Raw genomic sequence first — 27,869 nt, 5'->3', positions numbered from 1 at the left:
AGTGTCAAATTCATTAAAGTCAAGGTAAATTGAAGGAACATTCAGACTGAAGGAAGACTGAAGAGATGTGACAGCGGAATGCAGCACATGACTCTGAACTGAGTGCTTTTGCTACATAGGATGATATGGTTAGAGTAAATGTTTAAATTTGAATGAAATCTTGAATGAAGTCTGAGGATTAGGTGTTAGTATCAATTTTCTAATTATAACAATAGATTAAATCAACAGGCTTATTATTGCTTGTGGAAAATGTCCTTGTTTTTAGGAATCACACCCTAAATAATTTAGAAGTGACAGGTCATCATGTCAACAGCTTACTCCCAAGTGGAATAGGAATAAAAGTTCTTTCTCCTATACTTGTTCTATATCTTCTTTAAATTTGAGATTGTTTCAGAATTTTTAAAAATTATAAAAATATTTATATAATTCAGTAAATTCAGACCATCATTAAATTGGTAAGTAAAACTTCATACCCAAAACAAAATGAGCAAAAATTATCAACTTTCCTAAGAACTAAATGTAGTAAGTAGTGTGCTAAGAATAGTACTTAACAGAGAAACAGTTTTCAATAATTGTGGAGAATAGTCGAGGAAAACCTAGGTTATAAAAGCAAAAATAGACAAATGGTCAAATGCCGAATGTTTTCTCTGATATAAGGAGGCTGATTCATAGTGGAGTAGGGAGGGGGAGCATGGGAGGAATAAACAAACTCCAGATAGGGCAGAGGGATGGGAGGGGAAAGGAGAGGGCAGGGGCTTAGAAATGATGGTGGGATGTGATAAACATCATCCAAAGTACATGTATGAAGACATGAATTGGTGTGAATATACTTTATATACAACCAGAGATATGAAAAATTATGCTGTATATGTGTACTATAAATTGTAATGCATTCTGCTGTCATATATAAAAAATTTTAAAATCAATAAAAAAAATAGACAAATGGAACTACAAAAAGTATATTCTCAAAACAACATACAAAAGTAGTAGCCAGAAAACCTTACTACATCAAAGAAATGTAAATCTGAACCAAAGAGAGTATTTTCAACTGTCAGGCATTTAAAATAGAAATGCCCTGTGTTAGAGATGATGTGGAAAAACAATCAGTCATATTAGTTATAGGAGTGTAGGTTATTAAAACACTCCAGGAAAGCGTATCAAGTTATGGCATACATTATCTTTATTTCATCATACCATTCCTAGGAATTTATAAAGAAATAATAAAATAGCAAACATGTATATATAATAATGATTATTAGCCAGGCATGGTGGCACACAACTGTAATTCCAGCAACTTTAGAGACTGAGGCAGAAGGATCAGAAATATGAGGCCAGCCTGAGCAATTTAGTGAGATCCTGACTGAAAATTTTAAAAGGGCTGGGGTTACAGCTAGATGGTAGAGCACTTTCCTAGCCTATGTGAGGCCCTGGATTCAATTTCTAGCACCAAAAAAATGAAAAAAAAAAGAAAGAAAGAATGATGATCATAATCATAGCTATGTGTGTCACATTGAAAATCTGTAAACAGTCTCCTATATCAACAAATGCATCCAAAGAGTATATTACCTTGCATGCCAATGAAGAGATTTAAAAAATAGATCATTAAACAAAATTTAAAATATAATGCATGACATATACTGTAGAAAGTGGTCTTTATGGATATGAATCAGTAGTCTAATAGTAATTATGTCTGCATGTTAGCATTCTGGGTGACATTTTGCTTTGCTTTTTTTTAAACCTTTTTTAAAAAACAGTATAGTTAAACATGAAGGCTTTTTCATTAGACAGTCTGTTGAATACTAGCTGTACGCATTGCTTCACCTCTCTGGACCCTTGTTTCTTAGGCTGTAAAATTGGGGTGCTAATGGAAATTACTTTATAGGTAGAGGCCCTTTTTATTTCATAATGAAAACATAGCAATTAGTACACAATGGCTGGCACAGTTTTAAAGGCTTAGTAAATTTGAGAAACAATCATTGTTATTATTTGTTTCTACATTTGAAATTCATTATAAATAATATGTATCTTTGTTAAATCACTGAAACTATTTTTATTCTTGGGGAAAAATATAATAACTTGGGAATATTTTTTCATTTGGATACAATCAGCTCTTTTCCCTATCCCATTTCTTTCATTTAAGAAAAATATATTTGAGCCTGGCACATGGCACATGCTTGTAATCCCAGCAACTCAGGAGGATGAGGTGGGAGGATTATGAGTTCAAATCCAGTCTCATTAAAAGCCATGGGCTAAGCATCTCAGTGAGACCCTGTCTCTAAATAAAATACAAGATAGGGTTGGGGATGTGACTCATTGGTTGAGTGTTCCTGGGTTCAACCCCCAGTACCCACCTCCCTAAAAAAATAAGAAAGAAAGAAAAATATATTTGAATTATCAATTCTCCTTAGATATAGGCCCCTAAATGAGCAGTCACCATATTCCCTGTCCCTCCCAACCTAACTTAACTCACTTCTGCAAGTGGATTAAAGGACACAATCACAAATATCCTGGCCACTCGGTAATTGTAGGTGACAATGTTGTATTAATTCCATACCTTCTTACCTCTTCAAGTACATACGTTGGTTCATCTAGTCATTCATTCTTACCTCCATCCATCCTACAATTGGAGCATTACCATGTTATATTTATCATAGGGCAGGGGCGGGGGAGGTGATAATAGTTAATAATTATTAAGCACTGACTTTCTGTCACTTATTGTTCTTAACATATTATATTTGTTATTTCATTTAGTTCTTATAAAAATTCTATGAAGTTAGTAATATTATCCCAATTTTAAAAGGAGAGAAATAGACACAACAGGTTTAACTTGTTTATTTAAAATCATACAGGGACTAAATCTCAAGGGACACTCAGTAGCCAATATCATCTTGAGGAAAGATTGAAGGCCTCATATTTCCTGATTTCAAAATACATTACACAGATGCAGTAATTAAAACAGTATGGTATAAATAGTGTGAGATAAAATTCTATTTTAAATAAAAATAGTATGAAATAAAGACAGACATAGATATCCAAACTAATGGAATAAAATAGAGAACCAAGAAGTACATTCTTATATGTTTGGTCAAATAATCTTTAATAAGGGTTCCCCATTTCAGTCAAAGGGAAAGGACAGTCTTCAACAAACAGCTGAAAAACACAGGATGCAAAAGAAGGACAATGGATTATTATCTTAAGTAATATCAAAAAATTAACTCAAAATGGATTGAAGACCTAAACATAAGACTCAAAACTATTAAAATACTGAAAGAAAACATAAAGGAAAATCTTTATGACATTATGACATTGGATTTTATAATGGTTTCTTGGATATGACACCAAAAGCACAGGGAACTAAAGCAAAAATAGACAAATAGAACTACATGACAATTTAAGCTTATGTGCATCAGAGGACATACTCAACAGAGTGAAAAGGCAACCTAAGGAATGGGAGAATATACATACACAGAAGGTTATATTCAAAAAAATATAAATAACTCTACAACTCAACCACACACACACACACACACACACGACAAACTGATTAAAAAGTAGGCAAAATATTTGTGTAAACATCTCTCCAGAGATAATGTATAGATGACCAAAAAGCATAGGAAAAGATGCTCAGCTGCTCCAGATCAATAGTCATTAGAGAAACACAAGTCAAACTTTGAAATATTATCTCATCACTACATCATGATGATTGTCTTCTAGAAACAACAACAATAAAAACAGAAAATCACAAGTTTAGGTGAGATGTAGAAAACTTGGAACTCTTGTACACCGTTGATGGATTGTAAAAGAGTACAACTACTATGGAAAACAGTGTGGCAGTTCCTCAGAAAAGTTAAGAACAGTTTTATCATATGACCCACCAGTAATGATTCTGGATATGTATATATATCAAAGAATTGAAAGAAGGGCCATAAAGGGTTATTTACATAGTCATGTGTAGAATAATAATGTTCATAGCAGCATTATTCACACTAGCCAAGAGGAAGCAGCCCAAAAGTGTACCCAGCTGATTAATGGGTAAACAAAATTGGATACACTCATGAACATATACAATGGAATGTTATTCAGCTTTGAAAAGGAAGGTAATATGCTACAATATGGATCATCCTTGAGAACATTATCCTAAGTGAAATAAACCAGTAACAAAAAGACAAGTTCTGTATAATTCTACTCATATAGGATACCTAAAGTAATTAAATTCATAGAAATAGAAAGTAAAATGGCAGTTATGAGGAGTTGCAGGGAGGGGGAAATAGGGAGTTGTTTTTCAATGTATATAGTTTCAGTTTCTCAGTATGAAAAAGTTCTGAAGGTCTACTTTACAACAGTGTGAATATACTTAACACTACTGCACTATACACTTAGAAATCATTGAGATAGAATATATTTATGTTATGTGTTCTTACCATAATTAAAAAGAAAAAAGATCACATTGAAAATCTTTCTATATTTTATGGGGCTGGGATTGTGGCTCAGTGGTAGAGCGCTTACCTGATGTATGTGTGAGGCACTGGGTTTGATTCTCAGCACCATGTATAAATAAATGAATAAAATAAAGGTCTATCAATAACTAAAAAAATATTTTTTAACAAATCTATCTGTATTTTAATAACAAATAAACCCCAAACATGCATTTTAAATTTTGAATATAAAGGAATATTCAAAGTAAAATAACAAATAAAGATACACCAAGCCAAAATGAAAACAGACTGCAAAAACACAATGAGATGATATCATTTCACCACCATCTTAGGAAAACTACAATCAAAAATCAGGCAGAAAAAAATAAATAAATAAAAACAAAAGTCAGATAATAACAAGTGTTGATAAGGATGTAGAAAAATCAAAATTCTGTTGTACTAATGTGAATGTTAACATAATGTCTTCAAAAAATAGTTTCTCATATTCCCAAAAACTTAAATATTGAGTTTTCATTTGACTCAGCAGTTCCTCTCCTAGATATATGTCCAGAAGTATATCCTCAAGCAATACCTGTACAAAATACTCATAGCATTATTCATAGTAACCCAGAAGTAGAAACAACCCAAATGCCAATCAACTGAAGCATGGATAAACAAAGTATTATAAGCCCATACAATAGACCACTACACCACCATAAAAAGGAACAAAGAACCCATATATGTTGCAACAAAGATGAATCTTTAAACATGGTAAATAACAGAAACTAGTTTTCTTAGTCTATTTTTGCAATTATAATAGAATACCATACACTTGGTAACTTATATACAATAGAAATATATTTCTCATGGTTCTGGAAGCTGGGCAGTGCAAGATCAAGGTGTCATCAGGTTTTGTGTCTATTAAAGTAAGTTTCTGCTTCCAAGATGGAGCCTTGAATAGCATTCCTCCTGAGGGGAGGAATGCTGTTTTTCACAAAGCAGAACTGCAGAAGAGCCATGCAAAGAGAGGACTAAACTCATCCTTTTTGTTCTGGCACCAATCCCACGCATGAGAATGGAGCCCTAATGGCATAATCATCTCCTAAAGATTTCATCTCTTATTACTGTTAGTGGCAATTAAATTTTAACATTAGTTTTGGAGAAGATAGGCATTCAAACCATAGCTCATAAGACAACATTTTGTATAATTTCATTTACATGAAAGTATAGAATATACCAGTAGATAGAGACAGATAGGGCCTGGGGAAGCTGGGATAATTGGGTAAAGATGTTATACTAATGAATTTGAGATTCCTTTTGAATGGATGAAAATATTCTAAAATTGTAGTTGCATAATTCTGTCGGTATACTGAAACCAACAAATTGTACATTCTCAAGTGGGTGAATTATATGGTATCTGAGTTCTGTCTTAAAATTGTTAAACTTACAAAATTATATACATATGAGATTAGTTAGTGGAGATAATTGGTTACCACAATAAAAGTCGTCTTAATGGGATGATGGTGGTGAAATCCTAGCTGGAATGTGTTTAAATGAAAATGTAAGGAGAGGATTGACTGAGGACACCAAACACTGGGAAAGTTAAGGTATTTGGGTGCAGAGAAATAGAGTAATAGGTAGCAGAGAAACTGGGATGAGGAGGTGTTTTTATTTTTTTATTTTTTATTTATTTATTTTTTTTTTTTGGTACCAGGGATTGAATTCAAGGGTACTTGACCCCTGAGCCACATCCCCAGCCCTATTTTGTATTTTATTTAGAGACAGGGTCTCACTTTTGCTGAGGCTGGCTTTGAATTCGCCGTCCTCCTATTTCACCCTTCAGAGCCTCTGGGATTACAGGCATGCGCCACGGCACCTTTGCTGTTTTTTAATTTTTGAAAGAGATAACAATATGTTTATATATTTATAGGAAATATTCAATAGAAGGGAAAAGTTATTAACATAGGAGAGAGAAGGGAGAACTACTGGAGTGACATTCTATGGCTTAGTTATAGGCGTTTAGATATTTCACATATGGCAGCATGTGAGAAGACAATGTGTATGAGTGCACAGGCTGATGGATAATATCTTAGTCCCTTTGGGCTGCTCCAATAAAATACCATAAACTAGATAGTTTGTAAATAACATAAATTTATTTTTCATAATTCTGGAGGCTTGGAAGTCTAAGTCAAGAATGCCAAAGGTGAGGGACTCCTTCCTTCACAGATATTGCTATCAACTCATGTAGCAAAAGAGGCAAACAAGCTGCCTTTGATCTCATTTTTAAGGGTACTAATCCCACTCCTGAAATGACCTAATCACCGCCTAAAGGCCCTGTCTCTTAATACTATTAAAGATTAGGATCAATGGGAATTTTGGGAAGCATAAATATCCAAACTACAGCAGTAAGAATACAGTAGTGGGTGTCTCTTGTTTCTGTTTTCTCAGTAAATGCTCAGAAGCTGAGAATAAAGATGCAGGAAAAGATATTGGAGGTTTAAATGAAAACGAAGAAAGAATGGGACTATCATCTAGGAGACTGAAAGTATGTACAGTGAGACTGCCATGCAGTCTGTTGAAGTTTTTGGTCATGAATTAATAAAGTCATATTCATCCACTGAGTGGGCCCTTTTCTGACCATTTTTAGCATCACTGAGGCAGATGTGACATGGATAGAAAGTTGGACAAATCAGAATAGTAGTTTTACTAAGTAAGAATGACAAAGCAAGGGCAAGGAAGGAAGACAAAAAGTGACTATGAATCAAAACTGCTAATCACTTATAAGAGTATATCAAGAGAGGTGAGTAGGGCTGTGAACATAGCTCAGTTGTAGAATGCTTACCTACCATGCATGAGGCCCTGGGTTCAATCCCCAGTACCACCAAAAAGAAACAAAAACTGTGGTAGATAATGATATAAAGATAAGCAGAGGCAAATGATTTCATAAGGATACTAAGTAGAAATTGAAAGTGGTGGTAATAGGAAGGAGAATGTACGAATTCATGATTACAGAAGGATAGCAGTTATTGATAAAGACACAGACTAAGGTATAACAATAGGAGTAATTAGCTTAGAATGGAGTCAACATTATTGGAAGAGAATCCAAGAAACTGAAAGGCTAGAGTATTAGAAAGATTTGTAATAGCCCTAAATCACAGCAGTAAAGAGGAGTCAAGAGCTTTGTAATGTTGTGAACAACCAATAAAAAAATAAAAAATTTAAAAAATAAATAAATAAATAAATAAATAAATTTTTTAAAAAAAAGAGGAGTTGTAAGAGACATAATCTAATGACTAATTTACATTAGTGATGAAAGTAAGTCAGAATAATACAAGCTGAATTATTTTTCTTGAAGGGTCATTGCTTCTCCTGGTCAGACAGTGGATTTATTAGCCTAAACATGTAGTTTATATATCCTCATTTTTAAAAAATATTTATCAGTTTTGATTCAAATATCTCTGCTAGTCATTGTTCTCCTTTATGCCCATGCATACATTCTTAGATTCTCCATGTCCTTCTCTTAAGTTGAGCTTCCTTGGTAAAGAGAATCTAACTTGATGTTAGGTAAAAAGCATAAAAGAAGAAAAATCAGAGTAAATGATAGCCTTCAGGGTAATAGTAATGAAAAATTTTAATTTGAAAATTACTTGTGAACAGACTTCACAATGTCTATAGTCACATGCAAATTATATGCTAATATATCTTTAGCTTAGCAAACTATTTTATACAGTTAGTTGAGACACTGGATATTGTGCCTACTTCCTTACAAGTATATCTCACTATTTGCTGTACATAGATGAATTCTTGAAATATACATGCAACTAGAATTCTGGTGATACAAATAATATTTCTCATTTATTTTCATAATAAAGTGAAAATTATTCATATTTATTTTAAGTTAATCCTAACTAGGAATCATATAGTAGTTAAATATTCAAATCAGGGCTGGGGATGTGGCTCAAGTGGTAGCGTGCTCGCCTGGCATGCGTGGGCCTGGGTTCAATCCTCAGCACCACATACAAACAAAGATGTTGTGTCCGCTGAGAACTAAAAAATAAATATTAAAAATTCTCTCTCTCTCTCTCTCTCTCTCTCTCTTTAAAAAAAATAAATAAATATTCAAATCAGAAGTTCTTATTTTTAAAGACCCAGCAACAAATGATTTTAATGAGAAACATCATTCTTGGATCATATAATTTTCAGAATAGACAACAGAGATCATTTACTTGACATAACTTTATAATTGAAAAAATTTAGAAGACCAGAGTAGAAAATTTAAATAAATTGTGTGCCTCATGTCACACAATTAGCTACATTTATTGGCACAGGTAGGACTAGTAACCCAGATCTTCAGCTTAATTTCTATCATGTAATACTGGTAGCTGGTTATGTATTTATAAATCTGCAGAGTTCAACACCATGGAGGTTTTTACACATTTTGTTCCAAATTAATACAACTAAGGTCCATTTGTAAAAGCTTCAAAGATACAAATAAAAGAGAAATTTCTTCCTAAAGTTATACACCAAATGCTTCATTTGGCATGTTGAATGAAGCCATGTTCAGACCTCCTATAAGCCCCATTAGTATATTTGAACCCATAGACTTCACTGAATTTAAATCTCATTCTTAGGTTTTATCTCAGTGTAGTCAAAAGAGCAGATAAATTGAAGTTTTAGAAAAATTAAATTTTAAGTGACACTTCTATCACTTAATTGTTGTATAGTCTTGGACAGATCCCTAATGAACCTTATTTTTTTCAATTATAAAATGGGATAAGGGTTATACTTAACTCACAAGGTTATTATATTCATTACGTGTGACTCTGATGCCCAAGTTTTTTGAGTATTTGCTGTGTACCAAACATTATCAGTTGATTTAACTAAAATCAATTAGTCTTGTTTTAAAAAATAACCCAAAGGTCTCTTTATACACTTATCAACTAGTTATTTTAATTTCATATACATAATTTTTATAATTTATATTTTCACAGACAAAACCTTGACACCTGTTATCCAAGTTGTTAAAAACTTTTTTAACTAAAGATAATTTCAACTGCCTGATATTTTAAAGGTAAAAATTAGACTTCTAGTTATTATTTTTATATTCTTTGTAGTCTGATAATTTTAAAGATAGATTGTACAATCTCAAATTATAACATAAAAGTTAAAATCACTTGAAATCAGGTAATATAGCATACACAATTAAAAATGTACTGCCTTACAGCAGGTTTGAAAAACTTAGATTAACCTAAACTTTGTTAAACATTTGGAAACATTAAAAATCAGCTAGTGTCATATTTGTAACCGAGTTTCCCTCTTGCCAATTTCTTTTGCTAGACTAATTAACACACACACACACAAATGTTGTTTTAAATTAAATACTTTTAATAAGAAAGCCAAAATATTAGATGAAAATAGAAGATATTTATTTTCTAAAAAAAATATTATTGTAAGTATAAATGCAAGAATAGGTGGTGATTAAGAGTACTTAGTATTTTCATAGCAAATTATGTAAATGATTTTTGTTTTAAATGATTAAATACTATGTATCTAAAAATTAAAAATTAATATTCCCAATTAATATACCTAAATGTATTGATTTTTCCCTTTACTGTTAAAGAATTCTCAGTTTATTTAATACATTGAAATTATATTTTCTGAAGAAAAGGTCTCCAAAATTCTTTTTAAACATACATGACAATAGAGTGTATTTTGACATAGTATACATACATGGAGTATAACTTCTCTTTTATTTTATCAAAGTATTTATTTTCCTTAAACTCTAATTAGTTGCAGAAATTTATTATTTATAAGTTCAAAGAATTGTTGACAATTTGATTGTTTTGTGTCAATGCTAAATAAGGAAAGCAATTAAGATGTATTATCTTTATGTCTTCATTTTTGTTCTCACGTGAAAGAACCTTCCTATTTTCCACAGTAAATGAAACAATCAGCAGAGTGAAGATATAGTCTTATGGATGGGAGAAAATCTGTCTGTTAAGAGGTTAAAACCCAAAATATATTAGGAACTCAAACAACTCAATAAATGAGCAAATGAATAAAATAGACATTTCTCAAAAGAAGACATACAAATGGACAATAAGTTCATGAAAAAATGATGCACATGATTAATCATGAAGAAAATGCAAATTAAAATCACAATGAGATATCACTTTACACCTGTTAAAATGGCTATTTTCAAAAAGATAGAAGATAGATATTGGCTAGAATATGAAGAAAAGGGAATTCTTGTAAGCCATTGGAGGGAAGATAAATTAATATATCTGCTATAGAAACCAGTATGAGGTTCTTCAAAATATAAGAATAGAAATCCCACTTCTGGGTTTCTATCTAAAGGAAATTAAATTAGTAGGTTGAGGGGGATACATGTACTCCCATGTTCATTGCTGCATTGTTCACAATAGCCACGACATGAAATCAACCTAAGTGTTCATCAACAGATGAACGAAGAAAATGTGGTACGTATATACATACAAAAAACATAATGGAATACTATTTAACCTTTGAAAAGAAGGAAATTCTATTATTTACTACAAACTGAATGAAACTGGAGGACCTTATACTAAGTGAAATAAGCCAAGCACAGAAATACAAATATTATAGGATCTCATATTATCATTATTATCATATGAAATAATAATGGTCTTGGACAGATGTATTATTGGTGGATCAGGAGACATTGGGTTTATGCGCCTCCTTTAACCCACGGTGACATTCATCAAATGGTTGGCTGCAATTCATTTCACAATCTGGGACTTTGGGCAGATTTTACCCTCTGTGCAAAGTTAATTGACCCAGATAGCAATTGAATATAGCAGATTCAAACAGTAGCATTTGTATTCTAAAACTTGAACTAGCCAAAATGTGTGTTAAGATATGAACTAGTCAAAAAATTGCCCTTGCAGAATATTATTTATAGAAATATTTCTTCACTCATGAAAGTCAAAAAATTTGTTCATGTATTCTACTGTATTTTCACTGAAAATGGAGAAATAACTGTAATATCAAATCCCTCATTATCTGAAGCCATATTTGTTTTACACAGAAGAGAATTCTGTTCACTTGGTTTTCTTTTTTGTTTCTTAAGATAGATACCTTTAAGTTAGCTGCAGCTGATCAATAACTTATTTACAGAGATGTACATATATTTCTGTTGAGCCACCTACCACTGACTTTTCACACTAAGCAGTCTGGTATATATCCTAACTTTTAATATTCTTTACTGTTGAATGAATGCATACTTCAAATTATATTTCATTCTTTCTTTAGGGCATTTTTTTCTCCTTATATGATTGATATATATGTAGGATTTCAGTAGAGCAAACAATTTTGTGTTTTTAAGGTTATGCACAGTTTTTATAGTACTATACATACCAGAGTCTATGAATAGCTATGTTCCAAGCACATTCTTATTGTCATGACATTTGATGTTTAGCCAGAACACATAGGCTGTCTATTAGACAGAACCTTATCTTCAGTTAGTGTGAAGCAGATTTTGTTCATGCGTACTAAATTTTCTTAAGATATTTTATAGTATTTGTAAAATATTTTTAAATGGTAATATTAATGCAATTTTCAAGGGGGAAATAATTTATGTTCTTAAATTTACACAATTTTATCTTCTTTTAACAAAGAAAGTGGATAAACAATAAATTTAAAAGAAATTATACTTGTCTTTATGTGGTTTTAAAATATCAAGTTTTTAAATTACTATTATTTCAGCAGTTTATTCTAAGAAAATTAAAACTTTGATGGAATATGAGCTCAGGTGATCAGAACATTGATTCAGGTGTACTTGGCATAGCAGTTCATTATCTATGTGTTAATTATGTATGATTACTCCTGAAAAGCTATAGTGGCTTCATCTTTTAGGTTGCTTCATTAAATCATTAATTTTCTTGGAGGTAACTAAGCCTGACATAATTAAGTCATCTCAGTCTCCACAGATTTTTATCTTCCCATGATGTCAGAAACACTGAGCAACTTAATATTATGTATTGATTTATATTTTAGGATTATTTAATACTAATTTGACACATTTTATTTATTTTTAAGTTATCTAATGAATATAAATATTTTAATTATTTACTGAAGGTTTTAGTGTTGATTTTTTTAGTTCCTATTAAAAAGCCCATTTATGTATTTGAGCTGCTTCTTACCAACAGTTCTTTGATTCATGGCTACACAAAGCTGCTTCAGTTCATCCAGAACACCATTTATGAGGAAGGATTTGATGGATCCAATCCCCAGGTATTGAATACTTTCAAAACCTTTTATATTCATATATCTAATGTTGTTTTCAAAATCTTCAGGTTTGCACCTAGAAGGTCTTAGAAAAGAAACAACAGCAAACAATCTGTTTTCAAGCACAAAGAATGTAAATAAGCAGAGACAGACAGCCTTAGTTTGGCTGTTAATGTGTATTTAGAGTTTTAGCTAATTCTGAGTGGATGCAAATAAGATATACACACACATTGTCAACACTAATTATTTTCAAATATCTGTTTATAGCTTCTGGGGTTAATAATTAGCTGCATTTGAAAATTACTTTAAAATCTACAGGATCTGTACTTTTCTATCTAAATTTTTCATGTTTCTGTCATTCAGGCCTTAATTTTGAATTACCCTATATGTAAGAATTATCTCAAGATTTTATTTCTTCTTATATTGCACTTTGAGTTGTCTCATTAAATAAAAGATACATTTTTACTGCTGTATTAAAATATTTTATAGCTTAACTATTCTTTGTAGCTCTGCTTTTAAAAAATTCTCCAAATTTCCACTAATAAAGATGTTCTGGTTAGTTAAACTTAAACAGAATGAGGAAATTTTTATTTCAAGATATCATGCCTTTCAAAATTTCTTCTCAGTGATTTTAATTGCATCCGCAACTAAAAGATTTATATTATTACATTTACATTATTTTAGCAAAAGTATTTCCAAAGCACCATTGTTTTTATTGAAGAAAACAGAAAAGCTAAAAATCTTATTTTGGCATGCTCAGCTACATTGGCTACTAATTCATAGATTTTACAATGTCTTGTAAAACTTTATGGCTGTATTTAACAATTTATCTATGGCCAAAAATAATAATATTTTTAAATTTTGTTTTGATTGCTGATATAATAGTAGGATAATAGTAGGCTAATAACAGTTATGTATATTTGGGGAAGTATAGAAATTTATTTGTAGGTGCTTTCTCACATGTCAGTTTTTGTGATATCTTTAGTATTTAATACAATTTTATTTTGATCCTTGTTGCTCCACTTTTGGTTCTTGCTAAGATTTATGAGTACCATGTCTTCCCTTTGGTGCCAATGCTCGTCTGGAGAGGTAAATTGGTCCCTGACAGACACCTCTCCCCACTTGCTGTGGTAACTATGGAAACAGGCATGTCATAACAGTTCCTATGGTACAGTGTGCAGAGCTGCTGCTCTTACAGGATGATGATACATCAGAGAGCAAGAAATTTTCTGGAATATAAAAAAGTAAAGACAATAAATTGCAAAAGGAATTATGTACATGCATACATACATATAGAGATACTTCCTAAGACTCCTTAACAAACAAGCTAGTCTTGGAATGGAATGAAATTTTTGTTTTCTTAATTATATATTTGGGTATTAAAAAAATGCCATTTTCAAGAAACAATAATTTTTTATGAAATTAATAAACAATAAACTGGAACTCCTGTGGTTCTCTGAACTATAGTTCTATTAACTTTCATAAAGATTGAACAGGGTTTTTTTTAAGTATACATTTTTTAGTTGTAGGTGGACACAATATCTTTATTTTATTTTTATGTGGTGCTGAGGATTGAACCAGTGCCTCACCCATGCTAAGCAAGCACTCTATGTCTGAGCCACAACCCCAGCCCAAGACTGAATAGGTTTAAGTTGGACATTTCTATGATGAATACCAATAATGCTTAAAAATTTTAAATTAACACATACCAATATTTTGTTATCAAAATTCACTTCCAATTTTATTAGAACTAAAATGTAGTTAATAAATTTCCATATTATTATAGATTATACTGTTTGTTGAGTTACCTAGTTTATACATCTGTTTCACAAACTTTAGATGAATTCAAAAGACATTATTTATCTATCAAGCAATACTTCAAAAAAATATTATTTCTGAGCCAAAATCATGTTCTGACTTTTTTAGAAGGAAATTTAAGTTTTATTTTCTCTGTTAGTACATTTTCAAATAAACTGAGCTAGTTGGAGACAACAAAGAGAAATACACTCTGGAGATGGAATTATTATAAGCTACCTCACAATTAACCTTGGTAAGATAAGTAGTACAGCAAATTGCTAAAGATGTTTGGAGTGAAAACACAAATTGCTGTTATAATTTTATTTAAGTTGTGATTTTTCAAGTATCTAAGAAATATAATTAAAATGAAATTTGAACATTGATTTTGCTTACAATATTACATTAAATATGTTAGATATTTCCTTACGAATAAATTTAGTTGATCAGCAAAAGTTTCTTGATATTAAATCTAACCATGCCACACAGTTACCCATTATTATATGGCACAACAAAGGAAATATTCCAAATAGCACAGGGGATTTGTATTTGACCTTTGTTTTTGCAATTACCATCATACTTTTAAAAATAAAACTGTATTCCTTGTATTCAAATATTATGCTCAATTGTGTTCTGCTGTGCTGTATACCTACTGACTTAAATGTCTTATCACTCATTCATTTTTTGGCTTAGAATTTCATTCCTTCTGTATCGTATGTCAGTATGTCTGTCAAAGTCTTCTGTAGCTCCTGATTCTATACCTAACAGTGTTTTTTGTTACAAACTTATAACAAGTGCTTTTTGAGACAACAATAATATGTAATGGTGACCATAGGTTAAAGTATCGCCTGTTTTAGTTTATTAAACATTGACAGGGAAACAATATGATGCTGCTCCCTTTTGCTTCATGTTTCACTCTAACATCTGGATTTGGTGCGGTGGGGGGGTAAGGTTCTTATTCCCTTTTTCTAGATGGCTCTTCCTGTTAGGAGTCTAACTTAAGCTTGTTATCATTAGATAAGCTTAGAGATAACAAAATAAGCCTTAATTTTTGGTATTTAACTTAATTTTGATATTCTAAGTAATAAGAAAATGAGAAAAATAATGCCCCATTATATTTCACAGATGTACATTTATATTTCTAACATATGCCTTGTATATTTTTTCACTTTATTTAAGTAGTACAGAAATTTTTAAAAAGAACAATTTTTAATGGACCATTGAGATTATAACATAGGGTATCTTAGATGGTTATCTGTTATAACTTTAACACAATCCAGAAAAGAAAATTAGGCTAACTGCTTTGATAGCATCAATTTAGTTCAGGTCCTTGGTGTCATGAAGTTTTTTACCTAAAATTCTTAGGAAACTCCTTTTTCTGAAATCTCATTGTTATAACCTATCCAGGCCACTGCATCCTTTCATATATTTGAAGAATTTTATGGCATCATAAGACAATGTTTTAGTCTATTCTATGAATTTTAAATATGAGAAAACTAAATTTTAAAACACTATACAGTTGACCCTGTGTTACATATCTTCAGATGCAATCTACTATAGATTCAAATTATATGAAAAAAAGAAATCATCAATACTGAACATGCATAGACTTTTTTTTTCCTTGGTCCCAAATAATACAGCATAACCAGTGCATTTTGAGACAACAATAGTAGGTAATGGTGACCATAGGTTAAAGTATCGCCGGTTTTAGTTTCTTAAACAGTTTTAGTTTCTTAATCTTTGCATTGTATTAGATATTATAATTAACCTAGAGATAATTTCAAGTATTCAAGAGGATGTGTGTACGTAAGTTAAGCAAATACTGCATCATTTTATATATAGGATTTGAGCATCCACAGATTTGGGTAATCCACAGGGCGCCCTAGAACCAATCACTCATGGATACTGAGAGAGAACTGTATGTGTTGACTGGAATCTACTTTGTTTCATAGTCCAGATCAAACAGTCCCAGTGTTATTCATTTCACCTATTGTTCCCTTGGATTTTTCTCATAACATTTCAGTGTTTCATTCATTTTCCTTGCTTTTCTTTGTCAATAAATTCTACTTGAAAAAAGAGCTCACAAATTCAATTTTCATCTATAATATCAGAGAACTAGATAAGCTATGTTGGACAATAACTAATTGGTTAAAAATTTTATTAGTTGTTTTTATAACAACAACTTGTAATAAATTTTAGGATCCTGTTTCATCATAAATTATATTTAAAGTGGCACATATTCCAAATCATAGATTTAAGAAAGAACATATTATGTTTCCCATTAGAATTATAATAATGATTTTCCAAATATTTGCATGTGCCAAGTTTTGTTAACACCTCTTTCTTTTGCCCAGAAATTTTGTTAGATTTCTAGGGAAAGCATTTACAAAACATTTGTTCAGTTAAAATAACACAAACAGTAAAATTTATTATTAAACACATTTATTGGCAAACACTTACTGACAATCATCCTGGGTTTTCTTTAATGACTTTTAAATATTCTTTCCCCAAGAAATATCAATCACTATTATTGTGACATTAATGTCAGTAGGCTCAAATTCTAAAAGTTCAACTTTAAAATTTTATGAAAAATGTTGAATTTTTATTATTATACAAACAGTCTCAGGAGGAAAACCTAGAGACAAGTGTAAAATATAAAACCAAAGTGTTTCACATCTTAACATCTTAAACATTTTTCAAAAAAAGATCAGGCAGTAGATAAAGTTTAATGAGAAATATTGAGCAATTTATAATTTATTGAAATATTTATAGAATTTTCAAATTTTCTAAATACTAAGGACAAGTTTGCAAGCATTCAGTTTTAGATTTTTCTCTTTGTTTCCTGTGATCTCTTACATATTAACTACCTCCCACATAATTCTTAGCATAATCACTGATAAAATTTAGACACAATTTAAAGCTTAAGTATGTTATACTCTTTAAATTTTCCAAAAATGATTAAAATCAGTTCTATTGTTTGTTTGTTTGTTTGTTTACTTATTGAGAGACAGAGTTTTTCTATGTTGCCAGGCTGTCCTCAAACTTCTGGATACAAACATTCCCCTTATCTCACCCTCCTGAGTAGCTAGAACTACAGTTACACAATCATGCCTGGTTTAGTTCTGTTTTTCTTTTTGTATATATACTCTTGTAATCTAAAAGATTTCCTTTATATTACCTTATTACTAATACAGTTGAATTTTTAACATATTTGTTGACATTGTGTTCCTGGTGTTATAAATAAAAATAAGAACTGGCTAATAAAAGAAGTATCCTATCAATTAACAAAACTTTATGTGTTTACTTTCCTCCCATTTCTTTTAGAAAAAACAGAAAAACATTTTAAGAATAGGAATTCAGAATCTTGGTTCACCTTTATGGGGAGATGACGTTTGCTGTACGGAAAACTGTAACAACAGTCACAGCCTTACCAAGTTCCTCTATGTTCTCCGAGGTCTTCTAAGAACCTCTCTGTCAGCCTGTATCATCACAGTGCCAACACATCTTATCCAGGTAAGACTTTTAAAATTATCCTCCCTAACTAGTGGAGAAATGGTATGATGTTGTGGTCTTAATTTCCATTTCCTTGACTAGGAATAATGTTTTGTGATTTTTTGCCACCTGAATAGCTTTTTTTGTCAAGTTTTTTGTCCATTTTTAGTTGAGTAATCACCTCATTATCAAGTTGTATAATTCCTGATACATTTTAGCTACAGTTTGCAATGGCTATGATAAAAGTTTAAAGTCTTAATGAGGTTTAACTTACCAGTTTTTTAAATAGTTATGGTTTCTCTCTCACCTGCTTAATCTTACCAATCTTGGTCCTCTGCAAGATCTTTTTTTATGTTTTCTTCTAAATATTTCATAGTTTGATCTTATACTAATGGATCAATGTATTCCGGTTTGAATTTTTTACACAATTTTTGTTCATGTTCTCAAACACTTTTTGGTTTCCTTTGTTAATTCTACTTTTATGTTAATGTACTTCACATGTACTCGTTATTTTTTTATTAGTAGTACTATTTACTAAACTTCTGTTTGCCTCAAATATGTCATTTTATATAATCCCAAATATCTACTACACTGTGGTTTTGTTAAGGCAGGGTCACATGTTTATACTTTTCTTCATATGACTTTCTGATAATAATGTAACATTTAGTCATACAGAACATTTTAATATTATAACTGAAAAATTTGACATAAAGAGTTACTTTTGATTCCTTGGACAGTAGAATTTATTTCTAATAGTCATGAGAGGATAACTAACTCAGTGTTATCCTTTATGGACTTTGTACAGAATATCCTGAACTTACATTGTTACTATGATCTTAAAACTAATGTGTGTGTGTGTGTGTGTGTGTGTGTGTGTGTGTGTTTTGTGTGTGTGTGTGTATATGAAATTTCTTTTTCTAATTCTATTAGACATTATACCCATACTTTCATTATGTTCCTTGTTAAAAAGGAACATAAAGTTAATACTTTATGTATTATGAAGTTAATACTTTACTAATAATTTGGTTAGACATAACAAGCTTCTCGATTTTGATAATAAATTAAACCTGAAACAGATTCATCAGATACTGGTGAAAATACTGCTATATTCCTACTACTACCAATTGTGCTATTACTATGAGTATACAGGCCAAGCACTTCACAAGCATTATGTCCTTGAATCTTTACCGTAAACCTATGTTCTGTGTACCCTATAGGTAGTTTTTAACCTCTGTTCTCCCCACATCACCTAGTTGTTAAGTGACGCTGCCAATGTCTTTCCCTGACTCCACACCCCAACATCTTCACAAATAAATCACATACTATCTCAAATCATCACAACAATTCTCAGAGATAGCTGTGGTGTCAACTACAAAGAAGGTTAAACTGAGGTTAATTGATTCTTCAGTATCACATGTCTGTTATGCATCAAAAGATAGTATTCAAACTCAAATCTTCTTAATTCTAAAACTTAAATTTCTCTCCCTTCTGTCACTTTACATCCTATTGTCTTGAATTATTAGCTATCTTTGATGATGTAGCATTCCATTAGGAAGAAAAGTGATTGTTCTACATTGCTATTATTCAGCATTTTTAACAAGAAAACTATCATTGTAAAATCTTTGGCAAATTAGATTATGTGAAAGATTAAGCTGAAAATTTATTCCATTCCAGGCAAGAGAAGACAAAAAATGAGTATATGTTTCCTTTTACATAATTGCAAAGAAAAATGATTCTGAAATGAATATATGTATATATATATATAATTTATATATATATATATATAACTTTTCAAACTTATTACAAAGAAACTCCTGGGAGGGAGAGAGAAAAGGAAGAGGAAACACTTTTAAAAAGCTATTTCTTTGGTAATTATTACTTAGAGAAGAGGTTCCTGTCCAATTAAGAATGTCTATGACAGTGATTTCTTTGCCATTGCTTAAGGGAAACAGTGATTCTATCAGGTGATGTCAAGTCAGCCCATCTTCATCACAGATCAAGTAATGATTTCATAATAAGGTAAACTGAATGTCTAAACATAAAAAAGATAATAATTTTGATATTTTACAGCTATATTTAAATCCTTGTGTAGCTAGAAGCAATATTTTTTTAATTTTTGCTTTTCAATGTACCAATAAAGAGACTACTTCGAGATGGAAGTAACATAACCTAAGGTTAGATTTTGGTGATAAGTTTAATGTTATACATGGTGACCAAGAATTAAGACATGTTCTCCAAAACAGAAAGTGCCTTTAAATAACAACAACAACAAAAATAACCTGTACAACCTTCTAATATTTCCACATTTTTCATTCTATTTACCCTGCATAATTTTGCAAAGCTATCATGTAGTCTCCTGACCCTAATATCACTTGATAGCTGGTGTAGTGGTTGCAGACACCTATAATTCCAGCTAATCAAGAGTCTGAGGCAGGAGGATCCCAAACTCAAGGTCGTCTGGGCAGCATAGTAAAATCCTGTCTCAAAATAAAAACTTAAAAATGGGCTGTAATGTAGATGAGTGGTAGTGTGCTTGCCTAGCATGCATGAAGACCTGCATTCAATCTCTAGTATCATGATCAATCACTCAGTCTCTTCCTCTTTAAATATGAGTCTCTAACCATGTATTTGTTTCTGTATCTAAATATTTAGGAGAAAATCAGTCATCATATAAGTAGGGGATAAAGCTCTTTATAACTTTTAAAGACTAGCAAGGAAAACAGTCTAAGAAAAGAATAAGAACTGGAAGCAGTATGATTAGAAATCTAATCAAAGACATATCAAACTTATAGGTAGTTAGTATTCTCATTATCTTTACCCAGGCTCACACAGCTAGTAAAGGACAGAATTTAGACCTAAGCATTTTCTTCCTGCCCCTGGTTACTGAACTTTTAACTAGCATGTTATGCTGCTTATTCAGTAGAGGTACTAAAATTAAGAAAAATACTAGGTATAAAGTAGTATTCATTGATAGGAAGAGCCAGTACTTTTGGAGGCAGAGAGCCTTTATAAGTTATTTCATCTTAGTCAAATGTTAACTTTTTTTCAGCCTCAACTTCTTCCTCTGTAAAATTTAGGCAAAATATAAAAGTCAAAAGATTAGCAATATCAGGAACTGAGACACTGCTGGCACATTGTAGACATTCAGTTTATGTTATCTTCACTATATATTATTTAAACAGACCTCCAAAACTGAGAATTTGAACAGAGATCAGTCTACAATGATAAGATGTAAAGTCTGTCAATGCAACCAAGGGACTGGGATTATAGCTCATATGATCAGCATTCACAAAGCCAAGGGTTCAATCCCCAATATAAAAAAAAAAATAGAAATCTTTAGTTTCCTAATTCTCTTTATGAGAAACACTGGAAGCTTCTCATAGATTAGACCTGAGACAGACTCCAAGGCATAGATAAAGTTAGATATCCATCCAGATGTAAGTATTATCACCATGTTGTAACAAAACTCTTTTAACATCATATGTAAATTTCCTTTCCACTATTACTATTGCCATCTCTAGAGACTAAATTGAAATGACTAAAGGTAATTTAACTTAGTCATTTATTCAATGAAGATAGCAAGCACTATTCTAGGCACCCATGGGAATGTAGTATTGAATATGACAAAGTTCCTATTCCCATGGGGCTTTTTTAGCAATGTAAAAGGATGGAAAATAATATATGTAGGTATTTGGATGCTTGGACTTGCATGTTGATAGTAAAATAGTTTCTGGCAGGAATTAGAAATGTAGTTTGATATCCTTGGAAATTTTGTCATATAATTAAGCATCTATAAATAAAGTAACACTAGATTAAAAATACATAAAGTATCTTCATCTATTAGAGTGCTAAACCAACCAATCAGTGTTCTTATTTTAGTTATTAGCATTCTGTCAGACTTGTACAGTAATGATTAGTTACCCTTTATTGTACTTTTGGCATGCTTCCCATGTTTAATTTCATTGTAGGCAAGGAACACATAGTTAGGGAAATTGCAAAGAGGGGGAAAAGTTAAAATAGGGAAAATAATGACGTAGACTCAAAACTGATTTTAACTTATTGTCATAATAAGACTTGCAAGTAGAATTAACAAGCAAGATTTTTAACTTTGCATTTGAAATATTTTGTTTGGCCTCACAATTAAGCTTGAATTTTTTTTATTTCCTTTGAGTTAAAGATTTTTTCCATAATAACACAGAGTAAAATGACAAGCATACTTTGAAGCACATGTATAAAAATAAACTCCAAACATTTGTTAAGAAAACACTAAAATTATTTGGCAAATATCCTATGACTGACTTAAATCATGCATATATAGTCTTGAACAATTTTCCCTGTGAAGTAACATTATTCTCATATAATCTCTTATTAGAATATAGTTTTAGTGTCTGCCCAAAGACATTGTACTAAAATGAATGTGAAAATGGCTAAGTTAAAAACAGACTTTGTTACATGCTGAACTGTGGAGTAAAGCATCATTAGAAGGAGCAAAACTACGGGTGGCGTCCCTATATTCCAGCATTACTCAGTTCCCAGATCCCTGCTGTGTAGTTGTGCCACTCGCCAAGAAGCCTGTTAAAGAGCCCCCAAGAGCATGTGTACAGCCCTCCATGTTAATAGTTAATTGGTGAGGATGGCAAGATGAGAGGACAGCCGAACATGTGGTCTCTCAGACTCAAGCCATAGACAGACCTTTAGTTATAATAACAGCAGCTGCTCACATTCTCACAACTCAACTGTTCAAACTCTGTTGTCAAGTGAAGGTTGTCGTGGATTGAAAAAATTAAAAAAGGAAAGGTGCATCTAAGAAAAATAACCAAAACCCTCTCTTCAAACTCTTCCTACATATTAGTTTAATTATATTATTTCAACTTTTAAATACTTAAAGTATAAATTTTTGTATTAAAGGTTGTTATATTTCAGCTACATTGAACACTCTACTGCCTTTTTCCCTGTTTACTATTAGAAATGTCTTCCTTGTTTGAAACTTTTAAATGAGGTTTGGTTTGGTTTTGAAAGTGGTAACTTTAAAGTAGGTACAAAGGACACTGATTTTCATATCTAGCAATATCTGAAACTGGTTTCTTTCTGATCTATAAATCAGAGCTAGCTTATTACTAGTGAAATTTGTCGTCCACCTCCAAATTATGCAAACATTTTGTGCCTTTTAAATTAGTTTTATTTTAAATTGCCTGACAGTTGTGAGCTGTAGAAAATGTTGACCAATGACATTTATTCTTTTGGGAAATAAAAACTTAGTTTTATATCTTATTTTATCAGCAAGGAGAAAGGAAAATAAATTTTCCCTGATATTTTTTTTTACATAATCTGTGACAAGATTTTATTTTTACTGATTAATATTTCCTGAAACTATCAGGAAATAAATATTGAAAGACTAAGAATTGTAATTAAAATAGGAAAGGCTATTCTCACATCTTTTCTTTCAAAAGAAAATTTATTTTTTATTATTGCTAATTTTTATTCAAACCTTCATTAGCTATACTTGTAAAGAATTTTTGAATATAAATGAGAACCTAAAAATCTTTTCCTTAACTGTAATACAAAGGAATGAAAACTTTTTTGATATTAGGATAAAATCTGAAATATTGTTTCATTTATGAATAATTCTAAGTATTACAAGCATTTAACATATTTTCTTAGAGAATATTAGTTGGTAAACTAAATTTTCTTTTATTTAGAACCAATTTCAGATTTGAAACAAGACTACAGCCTATCTTGGTATCATTGGAACTCTCTCAATTAATAGCCTTGTTCAGATTTTTCTCATATAGCCACTGTTGTACAATAAATTGATCTGTAGATTTTTTTCCTCAACTGGTTGATTTAAGGAAACTATTACAGCATTAGTTAGTTTATACCAAAGAGAATTTATTTTCAGACAAAAAACAAGAAGAAAGGGTCTTGTAAGTTTCTCTTGAAACTTGAATAAAGTTAAATTGCTATTTTAATTGATAGCTTTTCCAGATCATCTGCTATAATATTAAAATATTAGATCTTTGAATCCACTGGAGTAAATGATACAGTATGATCTCATGTAAAGAAATTCAGAACAGATCTTTTCACACCCGTAAACTTTTGTGTTCATTCTGAGGGTTTTATCAGCTAAATTCAAAGTCAAGCAGTAGATGGCTTTAGAAGTAACCACTAATATGGAATGATAAAATGTGAACTCCAAAAGTCTTGTGGTTTTTTCCCAATGTGCAAGAACTAAAAACAATTATTTGGTGAGTAAACAACAGATACTATGAAAAACTACAAAATTTTGGAAAGTATTTTTTATATAATTGTTAATAATGGAGGGCATCATTATAGGAATGCATAACCTCACTTCCTTACATATTTTAATATATTTTTTATATTTGTAATATACTTTATAAAGGAGATTATTTAAGAATGAAAATTATAGATTTAATCAGTTAATCAAAGCTGTTAGTTACTAAAGGATAAAGCCAGATATTCTAGGTATGATTTTTTTCATTAATTTCTTCCCTGATCAAGATATTCTCAGCTAAGAATATGCCTTTAGTGTTTCTAGATTTTCTTAACTACCATGAATTTGATTCTAGGAAATTGACATATTTAAAATATGCAAAGAAATAATTTTTAAAAATTGAATCACGTTAAGCTAGCTTTAATTTTATAACACATTTTAAATTTCAGGATCTTTATATAGTCTAATAAGTTTTAAACTATCTGTTTTTTCTTTAAAATAGAAAATAGTAGAACTGTGTTTCAGTCCTTCTATTATAGGCTTGGAATTTATAAATTCTTATAGCTCTAGACTCTTTTCTTCTGTATCAGACTGCACATACTGGCATCTGGTTAATTTTTAATATCAAATTGTGGCTTGCATCCATTATACATATACTATATACTTAATTTACTTTCTTGGTCAAGAGTTATTGAAACTTTTTACAAAAATAAACTTTGTAATTATCTGTCTACACAGAATACAATACTACAATAGCAGTATATGTATCATTTTGTCTTAGTGTAAATATGCATATTAAACAAAATCAGGATATATATTAAATTTCCAGTAAGATTCATGTTCATCTTTAAAATGAAAAATACCTTTTAGAAACTTTTTATTGCACTTAGTCTAACCAGAAATCTTATTATTAAACAATAATAATTTTGGTTTTTAAATGGTTTTCCCTAAAATAACTTTCTTATGTTTTAATTCATATTGTGATTTATATGTAGTTCCTATTATGCTAGTGGTTATTAGCTACATGGTTTTTTAGGGCCAAACTTTTCATATGTATCAATAATATAAATAGGGAGTGTCTCCTAACAGAGATTGAGTCATCTGTTTGGGCATATGGAATCTTTGGCTGCTGGACTGCATGGTCTTTATAATGCCCAGTGTCCAGGCATGAACACAACTGTTCTGAGAGCAAAAGTAGGGAGGGACCTACATATTCCATTCCACTGTGAACATGATAGAAGAAAAATGGAGAAATTATTTTTACATCTTTTTTTATAATAAGCTGTGTTCTGCATCACTTTTTGTATACAGGAAAAAAAACTTTACTTAATTTTGCATTTATTTTACAAATAAAATTACTAAGGCTTTTATCTTTGGTCCTAACAACTACCAGAAAAGTATTTATGAGAAAATGCAAGTTTAGAATTATTTGTATTTACATGCTTGGATTCATACCTTCTCTTAAAGAAAGCTTGCTATCTTTGAAAAAGGATATTTTTCTTAATGTTGAGACAAAATGTGCTTGTAACTAATTATAATTTGAAGCTGTTTAAGTATCGGGTCAAATATTATATCCTAATGTTATGTTTAGCCCTTTGCTATTAATTACATTATTATTACTATATAAAGAGTACTACCTTCTTTAATAATGTTTTCGCACCCTATGTAGTTAATCTTTAATGTTGAGAGGACAAGGGGAGAGATTAAATTAGCCTTGTAACCTCTTTCTTTTCCAGGCTGATGATGGAAAATAAAAGCTCTTAGCCACAAAATGTAACACTTAGAATTAATATTTAATTAGACTAGCAAATTGTACACTGTGGCTGAAAGCTTCCAAAGAGTTGTTAGTGCCACAATTGACCTACAGGTTTAATAATAACTCACTTCTAGAAGCAAGTGCCAGTTCAGCATAGTAGAGCCACTGTAAGAAAGTCCTGAGAGATTAAAATCAGCAAACCAAATGGCAGGCAAGGATTCCTGGGATGGAGCCTTCTGGAAAGCTGGGAGCTGGAATAGCTTTTAAGCCAGGATTCAGATGAGAACAGTGGGTGAAAAAGCTGATCCCTCCTGTTCTGGGAGCTTCTGGTTGTAGGCCAAAATCTTAGAACAGATTTTTACTAAATGTTTTTGCTGCAGCTATTAACTTACATTGAAAATCAAATATCGAATAATTTTTCTGTAAAATTTAACAGATTTTTTGTGTAAACATTAGTTCTTAATTCCTTACATATTAGTACATAATATCTGTAAACTCAGATCATTAGATTATCAGATAGGTTTGGCGCTGTACATCTATGCTGTTTTGCTGTGACATGCTGTTTCCTTGTTCCCTGTATAGTTGATTTATATGGTTCATTTCTATATTATTTCATTATGGGGCATTATGTGGAGCCTGAGAAAGAGATTAGGAAGTCTATAACCCAAGAATTTTTTTCTTCAAGAAAGTATATACATTTATGTGTTCATGCATATGTATGTATATGTGTATAAAAACAAAGAATGATTAAAAGGTATGCTTAATTTTAAAAGGCTTTATATTATAAAAGCAATGCTACATTTGCTTATGCTTATGATGTAATTAAATTACAAGATAAATAATTGGACCTCCTGGTGAAACATTGGATCCTTATATATCTGACAAATTAGTGTGATGAAAATATGATACCATGAGTTTGAAAATGTGCAAGTGTAGAACGGCAGAGTGAAAGAGGGACACCTTACATAATTTATTGGTCATATCTTAAATAATTAAAGAAAAGCTAGTCATTAGTTAAAAATTCAAGCAGGTGAGGACATTGCCAGCAGAGGGAGTAGTCCTGTCTTCCGTCAGGTTCCCATCATTTTCCCACCTGCCTCAGCCTTTTTCCCAGCCAGTCTCCCATCTGGACCTGGCTCTGTCTGCCTGTTCTTGATGACAGGCTATCATTTTATACTCAATATGGGATTATTCTAAGCTGATTTTAAACTTTAGTATCTTTAACCTGCCACCATATCAGAAACATCAGCTGGATGCCCTGTTTGATATTTGGATATTAGCATTTTTTTTTCCAGTCAGGGTGTGAGCTTTGGACATCTGAATTTCATTTTATGAATTTTAAGTATAAAGTATTAAAATAAAAATTTCTGATTTAGAGATTACTCATAAAATATTTTAAGGATAAAATACAAGCAAATTTCTCTGTGAATGGTTTCTATAATGTGAATTAACTTATGTAAATTTGTAAAAATGCCTAAAATAAATTTTGAATATTATGCCATTATTTTATTCAGCTTATTCATCATATTATTTTGCTCATCCCATTTCTGTTTTCAGAATATGTAAAGTTTTTAAATGTTTTATAGAATAATTTATTGAAAAAGAATCAAATTGATATAAATAGATACTCTGTGAAATATGCAATATTAATGTTTCTAAAAATAAAGGCATGTATTCTTAAAAAAAAAACCCAGTTGTTAAGAACCAATATTTTCAGACCAAAATTTAAATTACCAAGTATTTAAATAGAAAGAAAACACAAAAAGATGTGGCTCCATTGCTTATTCCTAATAAATTACAACATATTCAGCAACTAAACCTTTGAAGTTAAGTATATTTGCCCTTAGCTCCTCATGGATATGTTTTAAGCTTTAGCAGGAAAAAACTCAAAGTGTTTGTTTTATGATTTCCCTGA

General features: G+C 31.0%; 1 protein-coding gene across 4 annotated transcripts in view; it reads left to right on the top strand.

Annotated features, from left to right (window-relative positions):
• Positions 1-27,869, top strand: part of Elp4 (elongator acetyltransferase complex subunit 4) — a 231,831-nt gene that overhangs the window by 76,029 nt on the left and 127,933 nt on the right. For all 4 annotated transcript variants that reach the window (XM_078046290.1, XM_005327452.4, XM_078046289.1 and 1 more), the window contains exons 6-7: positions 12,602-12,686; positions 17,799-17,987. In XM_078046290.1, the coding sequence (XP_077902416.1) occupies positions 12,602-12,686; positions 17,799-17,987 (274 nt within the window). The remainder of the gene's footprint in view (positions 1-12,601; positions 12,687-17,798; positions 17,988-27,869) is intronic.

The sequence above is a fragment of the Ictidomys tridecemlineatus genome, chromosome 4 (genome assembly GCF_052094955.1).
Source record: "Ictidomys tridecemlineatus isolate mIctTri1 chromosome 4, mIctTri1.hap1, whole genome shotgun sequence".
Lineage (NCBI taxonomy): Eukaryota > Metazoa > Chordata > Mammalia > Rodentia > Sciuridae > Ictidomys > Ictidomys tridecemlineatus.
This window is presented reverse-complemented; position numbering and strand designations above follow the sequence as displayed.